This window comes from Prionailurus bengalensis, chromosome B1 (assembly GCF_016509475.1).
Source record: "Prionailurus bengalensis isolate Pbe53 chromosome B1, Fcat_Pben_1.1_paternal_pri, whole genome shotgun sequence".
Classification (NCBI taxonomy): domain Eukaryota; kingdom Metazoa; phylum Chordata; class Mammalia; order Carnivora; family Felidae; genus Prionailurus; species Prionailurus bengalensis.
In genome coordinates, this window is record NC_057344.1 from 43611084 (window position 1) to 43632392 (window position 21309).

The following is a 21309-nucleotide window of genomic DNA, read 5'->3' on the forward strand; positions in this document are numbered from 1 at the left end:
TAATGGGCCATAGGTGTGTGATTGTGAACTGGGAGAGAGAAAACGAAGGGAGGGGAGGGATCCCTTTCTGCAGAAAGACAAAGGGAAGAGAAAGAGAAGCTGGGCAGCATAGGACTATATCTGGACAAGAGAAAAATCTCAGACTGGGATGGAGAAAGATCCAGTCTCTAAATGAGGGGCTTTCTCTGGTCTGGGGCCAGCTGCCCTGATCACGCACCTGGGGAGAAGGGGAGCCAGCCTGGGGCTCGGTGGCTAGGTCAGGGGCACAGTCCACACTAGGAGAAAGCAGTCCCCTCCCTGGAGTGCTGTGGGACAGGACAAAGCCTGCCTGTAACCACCAGCTAGGGGCCACATATCAGGCGGTGCAGAGTGGCACTTCCCCAATACAGGGGCATGCAGAGCAAGAGTTTAAATCCCAACCAAGCGCCAGGGCACACAAGTTGGCAGAGTGAGACAAACCGCCTCCTTTGTGCCTGTGGCACAGTAAGGATGGCTCAAACAGAGTGGCGTGGGACACCAAATCCGTGGAGGAGAGACTGGGGGATTGCCATTTTTCTCCCCACCACCACTGAGGTGGGGTCTCAGGGCCCACAGGGCCCCTTCTGAGGGGCCCACAGTGGAGGCGGGACCCGCCTACACCAAACCACGCCCCTCTGCGCCTGGTAACTGCGAATCTACTGGAGCAGAATAGATGCTGCTGAACCAGACCGCCCCTGCTCCAGACCAGCACTGCTGCATTGCCTGATTTAATTCTGACAGTTTTTATTATATAGATTCATTCTTCCTTCCTTGTCTCATTCTTATCTCTTCTCTCCTCTAGTCTGGCTGTGGGTTTCTTTAAGCAGACATATTTAATCCATCCTCTTGTTACATGTTCCACACCTCTGTCTTTATTCTCTGTTCTCTCTCTCTAGATTAAGCTGTATAATTTCTCTGTCTGGTTAACTTTATTTTACTTTCCTTTTTCCCCACCTCCTTCTTATTTTCCTTTCTCTCTCTCTGGATTAAGCCATATAGTTTCTCTAGTCAATTTTTATTCTTTCTTTTTTCCCCACCGCTGTCATTTCTCTCTTTGTATGGGATAAGGCCTCTTTCATCAGCAACACCTCCACCCTCTTGTTTACTTGTAGCTGGTGTTTCTGGTTGTTTATTTGGTTTTTGTTTGTGTGTTTGAGTGTTTTTGTTTTGTTTGTTTTTTGTTTGTCTGTTTATTTTCTTTTCCAGGGTTACTTCAATGAATAAATCAAAGCACACCTGGTAGAGGGTCCAAACATCACTACACGTAGGGAGATAAAATAACCAAAGTCACAACAATAGAGAGCAAGTAACACTCTCAAAAAAATACCTCCTGAAGGTCCAGGCCCAGGACAGTGTATGACCCCTCTTTAATATAGTAGTGCTCGCAGGTGCAGGGCATATAACAAGCTTTTAAAACACGTAAGAGACAGGGGCACCTGGGTGGCTCAGTCGGTTAAGCATCCAACTTCAGCTCAGATCATGATCTCGTGGTTTATGGGTTTGAGCCCTGCATCAGGCTCTGTGCTGACAGCTCAGAGCCTGGAGCCTGCTTCGGATTCTGTGTCTCCTTCTCTCTCTGCCCCTCCCCCACTTGTGTTCTGTCTCTCTCTATCAAAAATAAATAAATGTAAAAAAATTTTTAAATAAATAAATAAATAAATAAAACACATAAGGGACAGAAAACTAGCCAAAGTGAAAAAATGGAAGAATTCTCCTCAAAAGAAATTCCAGGAAAAAATGACAGCTAAAGAATTGACCAAAACAGATATAAACAATATAACTGAACAAGAATTTAGAATAATAGTCATAAGATTAATCGCTGGGCTTGAAAAAAAGCATAGAAGACAGTGAGAATCTATTGCTGCAGAGATCAAGGAAATAAAAATAGTAATGATGAATTAAAAATGCTATAAATGAGGTGCAAAATAAAATGGAGGTGGTCACAGCGAGGATTGAAGAGGAAGAGGGGAGAATAGGTGAAATAGAAGATAAAATTATGGAAAAAGAGGAAGCTGAGAAAAAAAATTTTTTAAATCTGGATCATGAGGGGAGAATTAGAGAACAAAGTGATTCAATGAAACAGAACAATATCCATATCATAGGAATTCCAGAAGAAGAAAAGAGAGAGAAAAGGCCAAAATATACTTGAACAAATCATAGCTGGGAACTTCCCCAATATGGGGAAGGAAATGGACATTGAAATCCAGGAGGCACAGAGAACTTCCTTCAGATGTAACTTGAATCGATCTTCTGGACGACATATCATAGTGAAACTGGCAAAATACAAAGATAAAGAGAGAATTTTGAAAGCAGCTAGGGATAAACGGGCCTTAACATACAAGGGTAGACACATACGGGAAGTAGCAGACCTATCTACCGAAACGTGGCAGGCCAGAAAGGAATGGCAGGAAATCTTCAATGTGATGAACAGGAAAAATATGCAGCCAAAAGTCCTTTATCCAGCAAGCTTGTCATTCAGAATAGAAGGAGACATAAAGGCTTTCCCAAACCAACAAAAACTGAAGGAATTTATCACCACTAAACCAGCCCTACAAGAGATCCTAAGAGGGACTCTGTGAGTGAAATGTTGCAAGGACCACAAAGGACAAGAGACATCACTACAAGCATGAAACCTACAGATAACACAATGACTCTAAACCCATGTCTTTCAATAATAACACAATGCAAATGGACTCAATGCTCCAATAAAAAAATATAGTGTATCAGAATGGATTAAAAAATAAGACCCATTTATTTTCTGTCTACAAGAGACCCATTTTAGACCTGAGGACACCTTCAGAATGAAAGTGAGGGGATTGAGAACCATCTATCATGCTACTGGAAGTCAAAAGAAAGCTGGAGTGGCCATACTTCTATAAGATAACTAGATTTTAAACTAAAGGCTGTAACAAGAGATGAAGAAGGGCATTATATAGTAATTATGGGGTCTATCCATCAAGAATAGCTAACAATTTTGAAGCACCCAAATATATAAAACAATTAATCACAAACATAAGCGATCTTATAGGTAAGAATGTGGTAATTACAGGGGACTTTCATACTCCACTTACAACAATGGACAGATCATCTAGACAGAAAGTCAATAAAGAAACAATGGCCCTCAATGATACACTGAACCAGATGGACTTAACAGACATATATATTGAACTTTTCATCCCAAAGCAGCAGAATAAGCATTCATCTCGAATGCACATGGAACATTCTCCAAGATAGATCACATACTGGATCACAAAACACCCCTCAATAAATATAAAAGAACTGAGACCATACCATGCACACTTTCAGATCAGAATGCTATGAAACTTGAAATCAACCACAGGAAAAAGTCTGAAAAACCTCCAAATGCATGAATGTTAAAGAACATCCTACTAAAGAACAAATGGGTCAACCATGCAATTAAAGAAGAAATCAAAAAATATATGGAAACAAACGAAAATGAAAACACAACAATCCAAACCTTTTGGGATGCAGTAAAGGCAGTCCTAAGAGGAAAATGCATTGCAATCCAGACCTATGTCAAGACACAAGAAAAATCCGAAATACAGAATCTAACAACACACCTAAAGGAACTACAAGCAGAACAACAAAGAAACCCCAAAGCCAGCAGAAGAAGAGAAATAATAAAGACCAGAGCAGAAATAAGCAATATAGAATCCAAAAAAAAACAAAAAACAAAAAACAAAAAACAAAACAGTAGAACAGATCAATGAAACCAAGAGTTGGTTTTTTGAAAAAATAAACAAAATTGATAAACTTCTAGCCAGGCTTCTCAGAGGACCCAAATAGATAAAATCATGAATGAAAATGGATTTATTACAACTAATCCCTTGAAATATAAGCAATTATCAGAGAATACTATGAAAAATTATATGCCAACAAACTGGACAACCTGGAAGAAAGGACAAATTCCTAATCACCCACACACCACCAAAACTCAAAGGGGAAGAAATAGAAAATTTGAACAGACCCATAACTAGTAAAGAAATTGAATCAGTTATCAAAAATCTCCCAACAAATAAGAGTCCAGGACTAGATGGTTTCCCTGGGGAATTCTACCAGACATTTAAAGCATAGTTAATATCTATCCTTCTCAAGCTGATCCAAAAAATAAAAATGGAAGAAAACTTCCATAATCATACTATGAAGCCAGCACTACCTTGATTCCCAAACCAGACAGGGACCCCACAAAAAAGGAGAACCAAGGGCCAATATCCCTGATGAACATGGATGCAAAAATTCTCAACAAGATACTAGCAAATTGAATTCAACAACATACAAAAAGAATTATTCACCATGACCAAATGGGATTCCTGGGCTGGTTCAATATTCGCAAATCAATCAATGTGATACATCAAAATAAAGGATAAGAACCATATGATCCTGTCAATAGATGCAGAAAAAGCATTTGACAAAATATAGCACCCTTTTTTAATAAAAACCCTCAAGAAAGTTGGGATAGAAAGAACATACTTAAACATCATAAAAGCCATATATGAAAAGTCCACAGCTAATATCCTCAATTGGGAAAAACTGAGAGCTTTACCCCTGAGATCAGGAACATGACAGGGATGTCCACTCTCACCACTGTTGTTTAACATAGTGTTGGGAGTCCTAGCATCAGCAATCAAACAACAAAATGAAATAAGAGGCATCCAAATTGGCAAAGAAGAAGTCAAACTTTCACTTTTTGCAGACAACATGATACTCTACACAGAAAACCTGACAGACTCCACCAAAAGACTGCTAGAACTGATACATGAATTTAGCAAAGTCACGGGGTACAAAATCAATGTACAAAAATCAGTTGCATTTTTATACACCAATAATGAAAGAACAGAAAGAGAAATAAAGAAACTGATCCCATTCACAACTGCACCAAGAACCATAAAATACCTAGGAATAAACCTAACCAAAGATGTAAAAGATCTGTATGCTGAAAACTACAGAAAGCTTATGAAGGAAATTGAAGATGACACAAATAAATGGAAAAGCATTCCATGCTCATGGATTGGAAGAACAAATAGTTAAAATGTCAATACTATCCAAAGTAATCTACACACTCAATGAAATCCCAATAAAAATTGCACCAGCATTCTTCTCAAAGCTAGAACAAGCAATCCTAAAATCTGTATGGAACAACGAAAGACCCCATATAGCCAAAGTAATACTGAAGAAGAAAACCAAAGCAGGAGGCATCACAAACCCAGACTTTAGCCTCTACTACAAAGCCGTAATCATCAAAACATTATGGTACTGGCACAAAAACAGACACATAGACCAATGAAATAGAATAGAAAACTAGAAATAGACCCACAAATGTATAGCCAACTAATCTTTGACAAAGCAGGAAAGAGTATCCAATGGATCAAAGACAGTCTCTTTAGTAAAAAAGCAGGAAAGAATATGCAATCGAATAAAGATGATGATGGGACAACTGGACAGCAACATGCAGAATAATGAAACTAGACCACTTTCTTACACCATACACAAAAAATAAACTCAAAATGGATGAAAGACCTGAATGTGAGACAAGGAAACCATCAAACCCTAGAGGAGAAAGCAGGAAAAAACTTCTTTGACCTCAGCCGCAGCAATTTCTTACTTGACACATCTCCAAAGGCAAGGGAATTAAAGGCAAAAGTGAACTATTGGGACCTCATCAAGATAAAGAACTTCTGCACTACAAAGGAAACAATCAACAAAACTAAAAGGAAACCAACGGAATGGGAAAAGGTATTTGCAAATGACATGTCAGATAAAGGGCTAGTATCCACAATCTATAAAGAATTTATCAAAATCAACATCCAAAAAACAAATAATCCAGTGAAGAAATGGGCAGAAGACATGAATAGACACTTTTCCAAAGAAGACATCCAGATGGCCAACAGACATATGAAACGATGCTCAATGTCACTCATCATCAGGGAAATACAAATCAAAACCACACTGAGATACCACCTCACACCAGTCAGAGTGGCTAAAATGAACAACTCAGGAAACAACAGATGCTGGTGAGGATGTGGAGAAACAGGAACCCTCTTACACTGTTGGTGGGAATGCAAACTGGTGCAGCCGCTCTGGAAAACAGTGTGGAAGTTCCTCAAAAAATTAAAAATAGAACTACCCTATGACCCAGCAATAACACTGCTAGCTAGCCAATTTACCCCAGGGATACAGGAGTGCTGATGTATAGGGGCACATGTACCCCAATGTTTATAGCAGTGGTTTCAATTATAGCCAAATTATGGAAAGAGCCTAAATGTCCATCAACTGATGAATGGATAAGGAAGATGTGGTTCATATATACAATGGAATAGTACTTAGTAATGAGAAAGAATAAAATCATGCCATTGCAGCAACATGATGGAACTGGAGGGTATTATGCTAAGTGAAATAGTCAGAGAAAGACAGATATCATGTGTTTTCACTCATATGTGGATCTTTAGAAACTTCAGAGAAGACCATGGGGAAAGAGAAAGGGGGAAAAAAGTTATAAAAAGAGAGGGAGGGAGGCAAACCATAAGATACTCTTAAATATAGAGAAAAAAAACTGAGTTGGTGGGGGGTAGGGCGGATGGGAAAGTGGATGATGGGCATTGAGGAGGACACCTGTTGGGATAAGCACTGGGTATTGTATGTAAGACAATTTGACAATAAATTATATTTTTTAAAAAGGTACCAAACACCATACTCAAATGGCATTTATCTCTGGAATGCAAAGATAGTTCAACATATGCATATCAATAAATGTAATACACCACATTAACAGAATGAACGATAAAAGATCACAAAATCCTCTTAATAAATATAGAAAAAGCATTTAACAAAATACAACATCCTTTCATGATAAAAAATAATCAACAAATTGAGTACAGAAGGAACATACCTTAACACAATAAATGCCACATATAATAAACCACAGCCAGCATCAGACACAATTGGAAAGGTTGAAAGCTTTTCCCCTAAGATCAGGAAAAAGACAAAGGTGCTCATTCATACCACTCCTACTCAAAACAGTACTAGAAGTCATAGTGAGAGCTGTCAGGGAAGAAAAATAAAAGGGCATCCAAACTGAAAAGGAAGAAGTAAAACTGTCTTTGCAGAAAATATAATCTTATATAGAGAAAGTCCTAAAGACCCCATCAAAAAGGTGTTAGAACTAATAAATTCGATAATTTTTCAGGTTACAAAATCAACATATAGAAATCATTTGAATTTCTTTACACTAACAACAAAACAGCTGAAAAAGAAATAAAGATAACAATACCATTTTCGCCAACAGCAAAATCAATAAAATACTTTAAAATAAATTTAACCAAGTAAGTTTGAGGTCTGTACTCTGAAAACTACAAGACTTTCATGAAAAAAATCTAGTAAGATACAAAGGAAAGCTATCCTGTGTTCATGAATCAGATAAATTAATAGTGTTAAAATGTCAATACTACCCAATACCATCTATAGTTTCAATGCAATTTATATCAAAATTCCAATGGCATTTTTCATAGAAATAGAAAAAAAAATCCTAAAATTTGTATGGACCCACAGGGATTTTGAGAAGCCAAAGCAATCCTGAGACAAAATAAAACTAGAGGAACACAATTCCTGATTTCACTTATACTCCAAAGCTGTAATAATTTTAACAGTATGGTACTGGTATAAGAATAGACACAGACTAATGGAACAAAACAGAGAGCCTAGAACCAAACTCCATGTATATGCTCAACTAATATTGGATGAGGGAGCCAAGAATACTCAATGGGGAAAGGAGAATCTATTCCATAAATGACACTGGGAAAACACAATATTCATATGCAAAAGAATTAAACCCCTAGCTGACACAACTCACAAAAATTAACTTGAAATAAAGATTTAAATGTAAGAACTGACACCATAAAAATTCTAGAAAATAACATAGGGAAAAAGCATTGACATGGACATTATTTTTGGCAATGACTTTTTACATAAGATACCAAAGCACAAGAAACAAAAGTAAAAAATAATAAGTGGGACTTCATCAAACTAAAAGGCTCCTGCATACCAAAAGAAACAATCAAAAAATGAAGACAATCTATGGGATGGGAGAGAATATCTGCAAATCATGTATCTGGGTATGGGAAATTTCAAAAATTATATAAAGAACTCATAAACCTCAATAGCAAAAACTCAAGCAATTTGATTTAAAATTTAAGAACAAAGGAATACAATAATTTTCAAAGACATAAAAATAGCCAACAGGTACATGAAATATACTCAATATATCACTAATATCAGAGAAATGGAAACCAAATCCACAATGAGATAACTCCTTACATCTATTAGAATGGCTGTCATCAAAAACTCAAGAAATAACAAATGTTGGTGAAGATGTGGGGAAAATGAAACACTTATGCACTGTTGGTGAAAAGGTAAATTGGTACAACCACCATGATTAGGCAGTACATAGGTTCCTCAACAAGTTAAAAGTAGAACTACAATATGATCCAGCAACCCATTTCTAATCCAGTTCATGTCCAAAGGAAATGAAAACAGGATTTTGAATAGGTATCTGCACACTCATATTTATATCAGCATTATTCACAATAGGCAAGATATGGAAATAATCTAAGTGTCTGTCAGTGATGGATAGGTAAAGAAAATATAGTATTTATATAAAATGAAATTTTATTCAGTCATGAGGAAGAAGCCATCTTCACCAAATGGATAAACTTGTGGGCATTATGCTATGGGAAATAAGTCAGGCAAGGAAAGACAAATGCTCTATAATATTACTTACATGCGAAATCACTTAAAAAAACTGAACTCATAGAAATGGAGAGTACAGTTGTGATTACTACAAGCTGGGAGGTGGGGGAAAGGGAGAGATGTTTGTCAAAGGGGACAAATTTCTAGCTATAAGATGAATAAGTTCCGGGGATCTAATGAACAACATGATATTTATACTTAATGCTGTATTATATACTTGAAAGTAATTAGAAGAGAAGATTTTAATGTTCTCACTACAAAAAGGAAATGGTAATTATGTGACATGTTGCAGATGTTAGCTAACAATATGGTGGTAATCATTTTGCAATTATAAGCATATCAAATCAACATGGTATATACTTTAAAATGACACAATGTTATATGTCAATTATATCTCAATAAAGCTGCAGATGGGGATGAGGGTCTGGATGGACTTATACTTAAGACCTGAAACCGTAAAACTACTAGAAGAAAATGGGAAAAGCTCCTGAACATTGGTCTAGAAAATAGTATTTTAGATATGACAAGGGAGCACAGGCAGCAAAAACAAAAGTAGACAAGTGGAACTGCATCCAACTAAAAACTTCTTAATAAAGAAAACACTCAAGAGAGTGAAAATGAGACCTGCAGGAGAAATAGTTTCAAACCATGTAGCTGATAAAGTTAATCTACAAAATATGTGATAACTCATACAACTTAATTGCAAAAACAAATAGAGATGTAAAAAGAGCAAAAGACCTAAATAGACATTTCTCAAAAGAAGACATACAAATGACCATCAGCTATATGAAAAGGTGCTCAACGTCACTAATCGTCAGAAAAATGTAAATCAAAACCACAACTCACACCTTTTATACAGGTATTATAAAAAAGAAAAAAATTACAAGTGCTGGCAAGTGGAAAAAGGGGAGCCTTTGTACATTGTTGTTGGGAATGAAGTTGGTACAGCAGTTATGGAAAACTATATACAGACTCCTCAAAAATTAAAAATTAACTATATTATGATGAAGCAATTTCATTTCTCAGCATATAGACATAACTAATACGTTAAGTACCTTGATTGTGGCAATTATTTCACAAAATTATTTCAAAATTATTTCATAAAATTATTTTAGCAAAACACCAACTCATATACCTTAAATATGTATCTTTGTCAGTTATATCTTAATAAAGTTTGAAAAAATAAAAATGTAGATGTTAAACTGAATAAATAATTTAAACATATAGATAGAATTTAAATTATACATACATATATGTAATACAGAATTATAAAATGTATTATAAAATACATATATTATAAGTATATATAAATATAATATGCATGTATAATTATATATTTGCCAATTGTCTTGAAAATGTTAATAAAAATATTAAGGATGAACTATGTAGACGTTACAAAACAATATTACCTTTTCCAAATGTGACCTCACACCGTGCATCTGTATCCTGGCAGACTCCATCATAACACACATATTTTTGTTTACATACATGTCCATTGTGTATAGTCATATCAGGTTGACATTCTGGTGAGCTTCCATTACAAAACTCAGCAATATCACATTCATGATGTCTTGCTTTCCTACATTCAACACCTTGTCTTTCAATCTAATATAAATTAAAATACAAAAAATAAAACATTACATTTAAGATTGTTGTGTTTATCAAAATTTATTTCAAAACTGTTCTATTTCAAAATTAGTTATATATTTTTTTAATTTTTTCATGTTTATTTATTTTTAGAAACAACATGAGCAAAGGAGGCACAGACAGAGAGGGAGAGAAAGAATCCCAAGCAGGCTCCACACCACCAGTACAGAGCGTTACACAGGGTTTGAAACCACGAACTGTGAGATCATGACCTGACCCCAAATCAAGAGTCAGATGCTTAACCAACTGAGCCACCCAGGCACCCCAAAATTAATTATATTAATTAAATAATTAATCTTTCTCTTGAATTATCCTATAGGTAATTAACACTTTCAAATACAGAATTCTGAAACACTCTTAAATGGGCATCTATTTCATACATCTTAATTCATGACTTCAAGTTGACACTAAAAAGATCACAGAGGTAAGAATGTAACCACATGATAAGATTCTAGAAAAAAAAAAACATAAAACTGCATCAGTCAAGGATAATCAAGAATGCAGAACCCTTGGTAGGTAATAGACGAATTCTCATATGACAAATTTGTTATAAATATATTGGAGGAGCTAATAAGGAAAACACAGGACAAGAATCAACATCTTCTACATATAAACTAGTGTGTGATCTTTAAATCAAATGATCTTTCAATAAATGGTTAAGTTTGCAGTTTAAACTTTGTGCTAATGTAGCATTTGGAAAATGCTACTTCTACTGAGTTTCATTATTTATATATTTATGGGAAACTGCTGTGTCTTTCAGTTACATACCTAGAGCTACCTATCACAACTAGTAACAATATTTTTACTTATAAAAATATAAATATTGGATAGGATAAATTAAAAGTCCCTTTTAATGGAGATCTGTATTGAATAATTTTATGGTAGCTCTCAATCAAGGCTTAAGAACATCAGCATAAATATTATGGCAAAATAATGGCCATAAGAAGGAAACCTGAATACCCAACTAAGGTTCACAAAATCAGAAATCTGATTCTGAATTTAGTATCTTTTTATTTGAAAGTTCATTTATTTTTAACCCTTTATTCAAATTCCAGTTAGTTAACATAAAGTGTAATATTAGTTTCAAAAAGTTCACTTATTTTTACTTACTGCCATAGGTCTAAATGTACTAAGGTATCTAAGACATGATTCATTATATACTTGGAAGATATTAATAAACTTAAATCTTACTTGACAGTTCTTGCAGCATAATCCATGACCACACCGTGCTCCTGATTTCAGTGTACAAGTTCGAAAATTACAACAGCTAGACTTTCCACATTGCTATTAGTAGAATAAGTAGAATTAGTAGAATACACAAGTAAAAATACATCATGATAATAATATAAACTTTTGCAAGAATTATATTCACTGGGCTTATTTCTTCAGTTTTGGGGACGAATATGAATGCTGTCAACATTTATAGTTTTGCATCTCTAAACAAATAAAATACTAAAATAAGACTTTCACGTCAGGTCAGAACAGAGCACTAGTACCCCAGAAACTCTCAATCAACTAGAAAACTAGGAAAAATGTATGAAATAACTTTTTTCAGAAATTAGAGAATAGTAATAGAGAGTAGAATGGTGGTAAATAGTGTCTGGAAGATGGGGGGAAAGGGGAGATATTGTTCAAAAAGTATAAATTTTCATGCTGCTGTATAGCATGATGACTATAATATGTTATATGCTTGAAATTTGCTAAGAGGATAGATCAATTGTTCTCAACACATACAAAAAATGGTAATGGATATATTAATTAGTTTGATTGCAGTAATCATTTCAGAAGGTATACATATATCAAAACCATCATGTTGAACACCTTTAAAAATACAATTTTTATTTGTTAATCATACCTCAGTAATCCTGGTGGAGAAAAGGTGTGTAGAGTTTAGGCCTACTGCAAAGTTAGAACAGTCTCCAAAACTCCTCACTTCTTACACCAAACAAATACAAGTTCAGTGGATTTCCAAAACCACTCTCAGGTTTGATAATTTACCAGAAGGACTCACAGAACTCACTGAAAGCTGTTAACTCACAATTATGTCTTATTATATGAAAATGATACAAATTAAAATTTGCCAAGAGAAGAAGCAACTAGGACAAAATCCAGGAGAAACTCATACTGCCTTCACCCCACACAAAACTCTCACAAAATTAATACGTGACACTTCCTAATTTATTCGATGAGGCCAGTATTACTCTAATACCAAACTCAGAGACATTACAAGAAAGGAAAATTATAGGCCAATATCTCTAATAAACATAAATTCAAAAATATTCAACAAAAAGTTAGGCAATAGAATCCAACAATGTATGAAAAGAATTATACATGCCAACCAACTGGAATTTATTGCAAGTATGCAAAGCTGGTTCATCATTCAAGCATCAGTACATACAACCCATCATATCAACAGAATGAAGAAAAAAAAATCATATGACTAAAACAACTGATATAAAAAAAGCATTTGACAAAACCCAAATTCACTTAATGAGTTATACAAAATATGACAAACCAGGAAGAGAGAACTTCCTAAGTTTGGTAGTGAACATTTAGAGAAAACCTACAGCTAACATCATATATATGGTGAGAAACCATTAGCTTCCCCCCTGAGATCAGGAACGGGGCAGGGATGCTACCTGTCACCACTCCCTTCAATATCTCACTGGAAGTCCCAGCTAGTGCAATAAGATAAGAAAATGAAATACAAAATATAAAGGTTGAGAAGAAAGAAAAAAAACCCTATTTTTTCCATAAATTATGTGATTGACTATGTAAAGAAAATCCCCAAAAAATTACCAAAAAGCAACAAAAACAAAAATCTCCTGTGACTAATAAGTTATTAAAGAAGGATTTCTGGATACAAAGTTAATGTAAAAAATAAACTGTTTTCCTGTAATATGAACAATGAAAAATGGGAATTTCAATTAAAAAACACAATGCCATTTATATTAGCACCCAAATGGTGAAGTATTTGTGAATAGTTGTAACAAAATTTTATAGAATTTGCATGAGGAATAAAACTCTGATGAAAACCACTGTTATTTTCTCAATATTGTCAAGATGTCAGTTCTTCCCAACTTTATCTAGAGATTTAATGTAATTCCAATAAAAGTTCCAGCAAGTTATTTTGTAGATATTGATGAATTGATTCTAAAGCTTATATGGAGATACAAAAAATGCAGAATAATCACATAATACTGAAGAGGAGGAAGAGGAAGAAGAGGAAGGGAAAATGAAGAAGAAAGAAGGAGGAGGAGGAGGAAGAGGGGAAAAAATGAGGAAGAGGAGGAAGAAAACTGAAGGATTGATAACACCCAACTTCAAACTTACTATAAATTATAATGACAGTGTGGTATTCATATAAGAATAAACAAAGGGATCAGTGGGGCAAAATAAAAACCCCAGAAACACCAATAATAAATCTTTAACAATGGAGCAAATGCAGCTCAATGGAGAAGGGACAGTCTTTCCAACAAATGGCGCTGGAACAACTGGACATTCACAGGGAAAATAATGACTAGACACTGACTCTACACCTTTTACAAAAAAATAACTCAAAATGGATCATAAATTTAAATGTAAAATGCAAAGCTGTAAAACTTCTAGGAGCACAGATTTAAGAGAGTAGATATCATGTGAAGTGCTCTTCCATTATAAAAATAATAAACATATAAATACATAAATAGAAATAATACTAATCCTAAATAAATTCATTCAGAAAGTATTGAGTAAAGGGATCACTTTCCAACTCATTTTATGAGTTCAGAATTGCCTTGATGCTTAAACCAGAAAATATTACAAGAAAAATCTGCAGACCACAATTCCCTTGTGAAAATAAGTGCTGTAACCCCAAACAAAATATTAGCAAATTAAATCTAGAAACACATAAACAAAATAACCCAAGTGAAGCTAATGCCAGAATACATGGTTGGGTTAGCATTCAAAACCAATCAGTGAAATGTGCCATGTTAACTATAAAAAGAAGACTCACATGATCAGCTCAATACACACAAAAATAAGACATTGGACAAAATTCAACACTAATTCTTGATTTGAAACTCTCAGCTAACTAGAATATAGAAAGAAATTTCCTCAACATGGTATGGGCATCTGTTTACCAAAAACGCTTTGATCTAACATTATATTTAATGGTGAAAGTCAGAAAACGTCCCCCCCCCCAAAATAAAAAGAAACAAAGACCATTCTCAACATTTCTAATCAACACTAGATCTAAGGTGAAGTCACAAGTCAGTTGTATTTTCTATACTAGCAATGGATAATTGTTAAATAAAATTTTAAAACAATGCTACAGAAACAGCTATAGAAAAACTATGGAAAAACTATATGAATTAAAGAAGAGCCAAGTAAGTGGAGATATATGCCATGTGCATAGATTGGCAGACTCAATTTTAGTAAAAAATGTAATCCTCCCAAAATTGATGTATGGATACCACACAATTCCAATCAAAGTTCCTACATTCACATCCTGATTTTCCAATTTATATCAAAATACAAAGATCTTAGAATAGTAAAACTATCTTGGAAAAAATGAACAAAGTTGGATGATTTACATTATCTGTTTTCAAGATTTACTGTGAAAATGCATTAATCAGAGTAGTGTAAAACTAACATAAATGTTACATAAATAAACAGAAAAAAATCCAGGGTAACACATAGGTATGGCAATTTATTTTCATAAGAATGCTAAGTTAACACAATGGTGAAAAGATGGTCATTTTAACAAATACTACCAACAAATTGATATTCAAATGGAGTGTGGTGAATCTCAACCAAAATCACCCAAAACACAAAACACACTTAAAATGGATCACAGACTAATTGTGAGTGATAACTATAAAACATCTCACAGGAAACAGAGGAGAAGATATTCATGACCTTGAGTGGGCAAAGATTTCTTAGGACAAAAAAGCATTACCATAAAAGAAAAAAATGATAAACTGGTCTTCATAAAAAAATAAAAAGTGCCTGCCATTCAAAGATGTTATTAAGCAACCAGAAAGGTAATACACAGACTGGAAACAATATTTGTAATGAACATGTCTGACAAAGGACTAGTATCCAACCTATAGGAAAAAAAAAACCTCATACAAATCAATAACAAAAAAACAAATTAATGGTTACTAAGGACATGAGAACAAGCTCAACATAATTACAGTCAGCAAGAAAATACAAACCAAAACCACTGTAATGGCTAAAATTTAAAAGGCTACAACATCACATTTTGGTGAAAATGTAGGGGAAATAAAAGTTTTTATGTTGCCGGTAGAAATGTAAAATAATACAATGCTTTGGAAAATAGTTTGGCAGTTTCTCATGAACATACACTTATCATATGACCCAACAATTCTACTTTTTGGGAATTTGGAATAATGGCCCATTACTGTTAACAACTCAAATATATATTAGCATGTGAATGAAAAAACAGATTATGTTATATTCAAACAACAAAATATTACACAAAATAAAAAGGAAGGAATGATTGTGACATAAACAATGTTGAGTGAATCTTAAAAACACAGTATTGAAAGGAAAAAGCCAGACACAAAGGATATGTGCTGTATCATTCCATTCACATGACTTCTAGATCAGGCAAAACTGAAAATCAGAAGTTTCCTAAAGAAGTATCACAATCCCAGATTTCAAGATATACCACAAAAGCTATAGTAATCACAGCAGTATGGTACTGGCGCAAAAAAAAAAAAAAAAAAAAAAAAAAAAAAAAAAAAAAAAAGACACTTAGATCAATGAAACAGAATTACAGAGTTCAGAAGAGATAAACCCACACTTATATGGGCAATTAATCTACAATAAAGGAGGCAAGAATATACAATGTGGAAAAGACAGCCTCTTCAACATATGGCGTTAGGAAAACTGGAGTTGCATGCAGAAGAATGAAACTGGACCATTTTCTTACACCATACACAAAAGTAATCGCAAAGTGGATTAAGGAACTGCATGTGAGACCTGAAACCATAAAACTCCTAGAAGAAAATACAGGCAGTAATTTCTTTGACATAGGCGTAGAAACATTTTTTCCAGATATGTCTCCTCTGGCAAGGGAAACAAAAGCAAAATTAAACCACTGGGACTGCACCAAAATAAAAAGCTTCTGCATAGCTAAGGAAACCATCAGTGAAACAAAAGGTAAGCCTACTGAATGGGAAGATGTTTGCAAATGCTATATCCAATAAGGGTCTAATATCCAAAATATATAAAGAACTTCTACAACTCAACACCAAAATCATCATCATCATCATCATCATCTAGTTAAAAATGGGCAAAGTATCTAAGTAGACATTTTTCCAAAGAAGACATGCAGGGGCCAACAGACACATGAAAAGATAATGAACATCACTCATCATCAGGGAAATGCAAATCAAAACTACAATGAGGTATCACTTTACACCTGTCAGAATGGCTGAAATAAAAAACACAAGACATAACATGTTGGTTAAAATGTGGGAAAAAAAGGAACCGCATGCACTGTTTGTGGGAATGCAAATTGTTGTAGCCATTGTAGAAAATAGTATGGACACTCCTCAAGCAATTAAAAATAGAAATTATCATATAAATCTGTAATTCCCCATTCAGGATATTTACCCAAAGAAAACAAAAATGCTTCAAAAAGATATATGCACCCCTATGTTTATTGCTGAATTATTTATAATAGCCAAGATACAGAAGCAACTCAAATGTCCTATCATAGATGAATGGACAAAGATGCAGTATATAGATGCAATGGAATATTACTCAACCATCAAAGAATAAAACCTTGCCATTTGTGACAACACAGATGGGCCTACAGGATATAATGATAAATGAAATAAGTCAGTCAGAGAAAGACAAATACCATATGATTCCACTCAAATGTAGAATTTAAGAAACAAAACAAATGAACAATGACAACAAAAAGACAAAAAAAAACAGAAAAAAAATGGTGGTCGCTAGAGGGAAGTATGCAGGGGAATGTAGAAAATAAATAAAGAGGATTAAGAGTACACTTATCGTGATGAGCACCAAGGAATGCATAGAATTTTTGAATCATTATTATTGTGCACCTGAAATTACAATAACACTGTATGTTAATTATATAAGAAAGAAAGAAAGAAAGAAAGAAAGAAAGAAAGAAAGAAAGAAAGAAAGAAAGAAAAGAAAGAAAGGAAGGAAGGAAGGAAGGAAGGAAGGAAGGAAGGAAGGAAGAAAAAGGAAAGGAAGAAAGAAGAGAGAAAAGAATGGAAGGAAGGAACGAAGGAAGGAAGGAAGGAAGGAAAGAAGGAAGGAAGGAAGGAAGGAAGGAAGGAAGGAAGGAAGGATTAAGTAGGAAGACTTGTTCTACCAAATGGCAAAACATACTAGAAAGGCACAATAATTAAAACAGTGTGATATAGATACAAGTATATCCAGACCCATAGATGTATCACACCCTAATATCATTTCCATCTATGTTAATTTTTTAAATATTTTTTATTTTTGAGACAGAGAGAGAGAGAGAGAGAGAGAGAGAGAGCGCAAGCGGGGGAGGGGCAGAGAGAGAGGGAGAGGAGCAGAGAGAAAGGGAGACACAGAATCTGAAGCAGGCTCCAGGCTCTGAGCTGTCAGCACAGAGCACAGCGCAGGGCTCAAACTCATGAACCCGAGATCATGACCTGAACTGAAGTCAGACACTTAACTGAGCCACCCAGGCACCCCTCCATCTATTTTATAATCATGCAAATATATGATATCTACAGTATTGCTGCAAATACTGAACTGTCTAAAAGTATTACAACCTGGACTTTTTGTATTCACTGTATTTTCAGAGTTTTGTTTCCAAGTGAATAATTAAAATCACCCACGTTCAGATTGTAATATTAATAGTCTTCCCTTACCATACTACTAATTCCATTGTGAATACCCTAAAGTATACTTGATGGTTGGCTGACAAATTAATCTTCAGTAAAACATTTATAGTTAAATACAGGTTTGGAAAAATCTTGTATGTTCAGTTTAGAATACAAAATCTCACTCTAGACTCTCTTTTTTCCCATCAGCAATAATTTTTAGGAGTACATTTCATTCTTGTTCAAAATTCTTCAACCTCTATCTATACAGTATACTCTTGCATGTATTTCAAACTTGATTTCACTTAACTGTAAATATTCTGCATAGTATTCAGCCATATTTGAGATACATAACATTCACAGCAAAGAGATGAACTAAAACAATAAATTTATGAATTTTCCTATTTCAGACTTACTTCCTCAGTACCACAGTCACACACTTCACCTCTCTCCACTTTGCCGTTGCCACAGATTGCTCTCAGAGCTGTTTGCATTTGGGGTTTATTCTGAAGACATTTGGCACCCATATTTGAAATGAAATTTTCAAAGTCACTCAAACTGCAACTGCTAAAAGTCTTGACACCACTTGATCGCCTAGAGATGAATCCATACAATGTCATTGGCAATACACTTCTGAAAGCACAACTCTATATATTTCAAAATGTTAAATTTAATAGGTAACGATAAATGTTCATAACAAGTGCTTAGAGGCCAAAATCATTCCTGAGTAGATTATGTGATTTCATTCACTAGAATACATGTCCTTATTCAAATAAAATTAAGTATTACTTAATAGTAAAAAACAAACAAACCGATTAGAAAATGGGCACAAAACTTGGATAGATCACTAGCCAAAGAATACATATAAATGGCTAACAGGTAAACGAAAAGGTGCTCAATATAACTAATCATCAGGAATTGCAAATCAAAACCACAATAAGGAGCACCTGTGGGGCTAATTTGGTTAGGCAACCTACTGTTGATCTCAGCTCAGGTCTTGACCTCAGGGTTGTGAGTTCAAGCCCCACACTGGGCTCTGCAGTGGGTGTGAAGCCTATTTAAAAAAACACACACAATAAGATATCACCGCACATCTGTTAAGATTTTATTTTTAAAAAGATAAGAGTTGACAAGGATATGGAGAAACTGGAATCCTTGGTACACTGTTGGTGGGAATGTAAATTAGGACAGCCACTATGGAAAACTGTAGAGAGTTTCTTCAAAAAGTTAAAAATAGTGGGTGATGGGCAATGAGGAGGGCACCTGTTGGGATGAGCACTGGGTGTTGTATGGAAACCAATTTGACAATAAATTTCATATTTTAAAAAAAGTTAAAAATAGAACTACTGAGTATATATTGGAAATAACTGAAGGATCTCAGTATCTGCATCCTCATGTTCATTGCAGCATTATTCACAATACCAAAGATATGGAAGCAACATAAATATCCATTGACAGATGAATTTAAAAAATGTGGTACACATGTGCAATGGAAAATTATTCAGCCTCAAAAAAAGAAGGCAACCCTGCCATACGCAACACATGAATGAACCACGAGGACATTAAACTAAGTGAAATAAGTCAGTAACAGAAGGCAACTACTACATGATCTCACAACTATAAGATATCTAAGACAGTCAACCTCATAGATGCAGAAAGTACAATTGTGGCTGCCAGGGGCTAGGAGGAGGCAGAAATGGGAGTTATTCAATGGGTATAAAGTTTCAGTTATTCGAGATGAGTACGTTTTAGAAATCTGCTGTGCAACATAGTGCCTCTAGTTAACAATAGTGTATTTCATATTTAAACTTTCAAGAGAACTCCTGTTATGTGTTCCTACCACAATAAAAAAAATCAAAAATAGATTTAACTTTATTTTTATATGCATTACAAACTACATCACCTAAGAGAAAAATTTTTGGAAGTTTATTTATCTATTTTGAGAAAGAGAGAAAGCACAAGTGGGGGAGGAGGGGCAGAGAGAGATGGAAAGAGAGAGAATCCCAAGCAGGCTCCACACTGTTAGTGCACAGCCCAATGTGGGGCTCGAACTCACGAAACCATGAGATCATGACCTGAGGCAAAAAACAAGAGCTGGCCACTTCACTGACTAAGCCACCCAGGTGTCCTCCTAAGAGAAAATTTTGAGTTTTGGGGTATGATTGTATGTAAATTCTTGTATATAAGAAAGAAGTATTTATATATGTATATGATGCTTCTGCGTAGGAATGGAGAAAACCTCATATCCACTTATGTCAATTCACAGATATATATCAAATATATTCTTCAAACTTCTCTTCTACTCCCTCAGTCTTTCCCATGACCATTATAAAATTAAGAATCAAGCTCTTTGAGGGGTACCTGGGTGACTCAGTTGGTTAAGCATCTGACTCTTCATTTGGCTTAGGTCATCACTTCTTGGCCATGAGATCAATCCTGGCATGGGGCTCCATGAGGAGCATGGAGTCTGTTTAAGATTCACTCCCTCCCTCTCCCTCTGCCTCTCCCCTGCTTGCACACATGTTCTCTCTCTCAAAAAAAAAAAATTTTTTTTAAGAAAAAAGAATAAAGCTCTTTGAAAGTTTAAATCTCTTCTACTTCAATAATTTTTCAATAGCCATTCACAGGTTTGTAGTATATATATAATATGATAGATAACTCAATAAGTTGTTAGCTGTTTGAGGCAGGAATTTTATCATCCTTATTGTTGGTATTACTTATTACCAGGACAGGACTTAGCAAACATAGAATCAGCTGTCTACTGGTTCTTCGTAACAACAAAAAACTTTTATTAAACAGACTATACTGTGCTTATTCCTGAGTTTTCTCACAGATTTCAGAGAAACTGTATATTAATCAAAACTTTACAAGGTTAACACACCACTAATAAAGATAACTTCAGAGAATATTTCTATGAGTCACTCTAAATATGTAGTAAAAATCTAACAGACAAGGTGGAAACTGACATTTATTGCACACATATTATTAGCCAGATATTTTATATACTTGATTATTTAATCCTCATCATAAATCAGGG

General features: G+C 34.7%; 1 protein-coding gene across 4 annotated transcripts in view; it reads right to left on the minus strand.

Moving 5' to 3' along the window:
• The window catches only part of ADAM32 (ADAM metallopeptidase domain 32), a 192474-nt gene that overhangs the window by 91182 nt on the left and 79983 nt on the right, over positions 1-21309 (minus strand). For all 4 annotated transcript variants that reach the window (XM_043563673.1, XM_043563695.1, XM_043563684.1 and 1 more), the window contains 3 exons: positions 18689-18866; positions 11620-11712; positions 10191-10386 (listed from right to left, as the gene is read on the minus strand). In XM_043563673.1, the coding sequence (XP_043419608.1) occupies positions 10191-10386; positions 11620-11712; positions 18689-18866 (467 nt within the window). The remainder of the gene's footprint in view (positions 1-10190; positions 10387-11619; positions 11713-18688; positions 18867-21309) is intronic.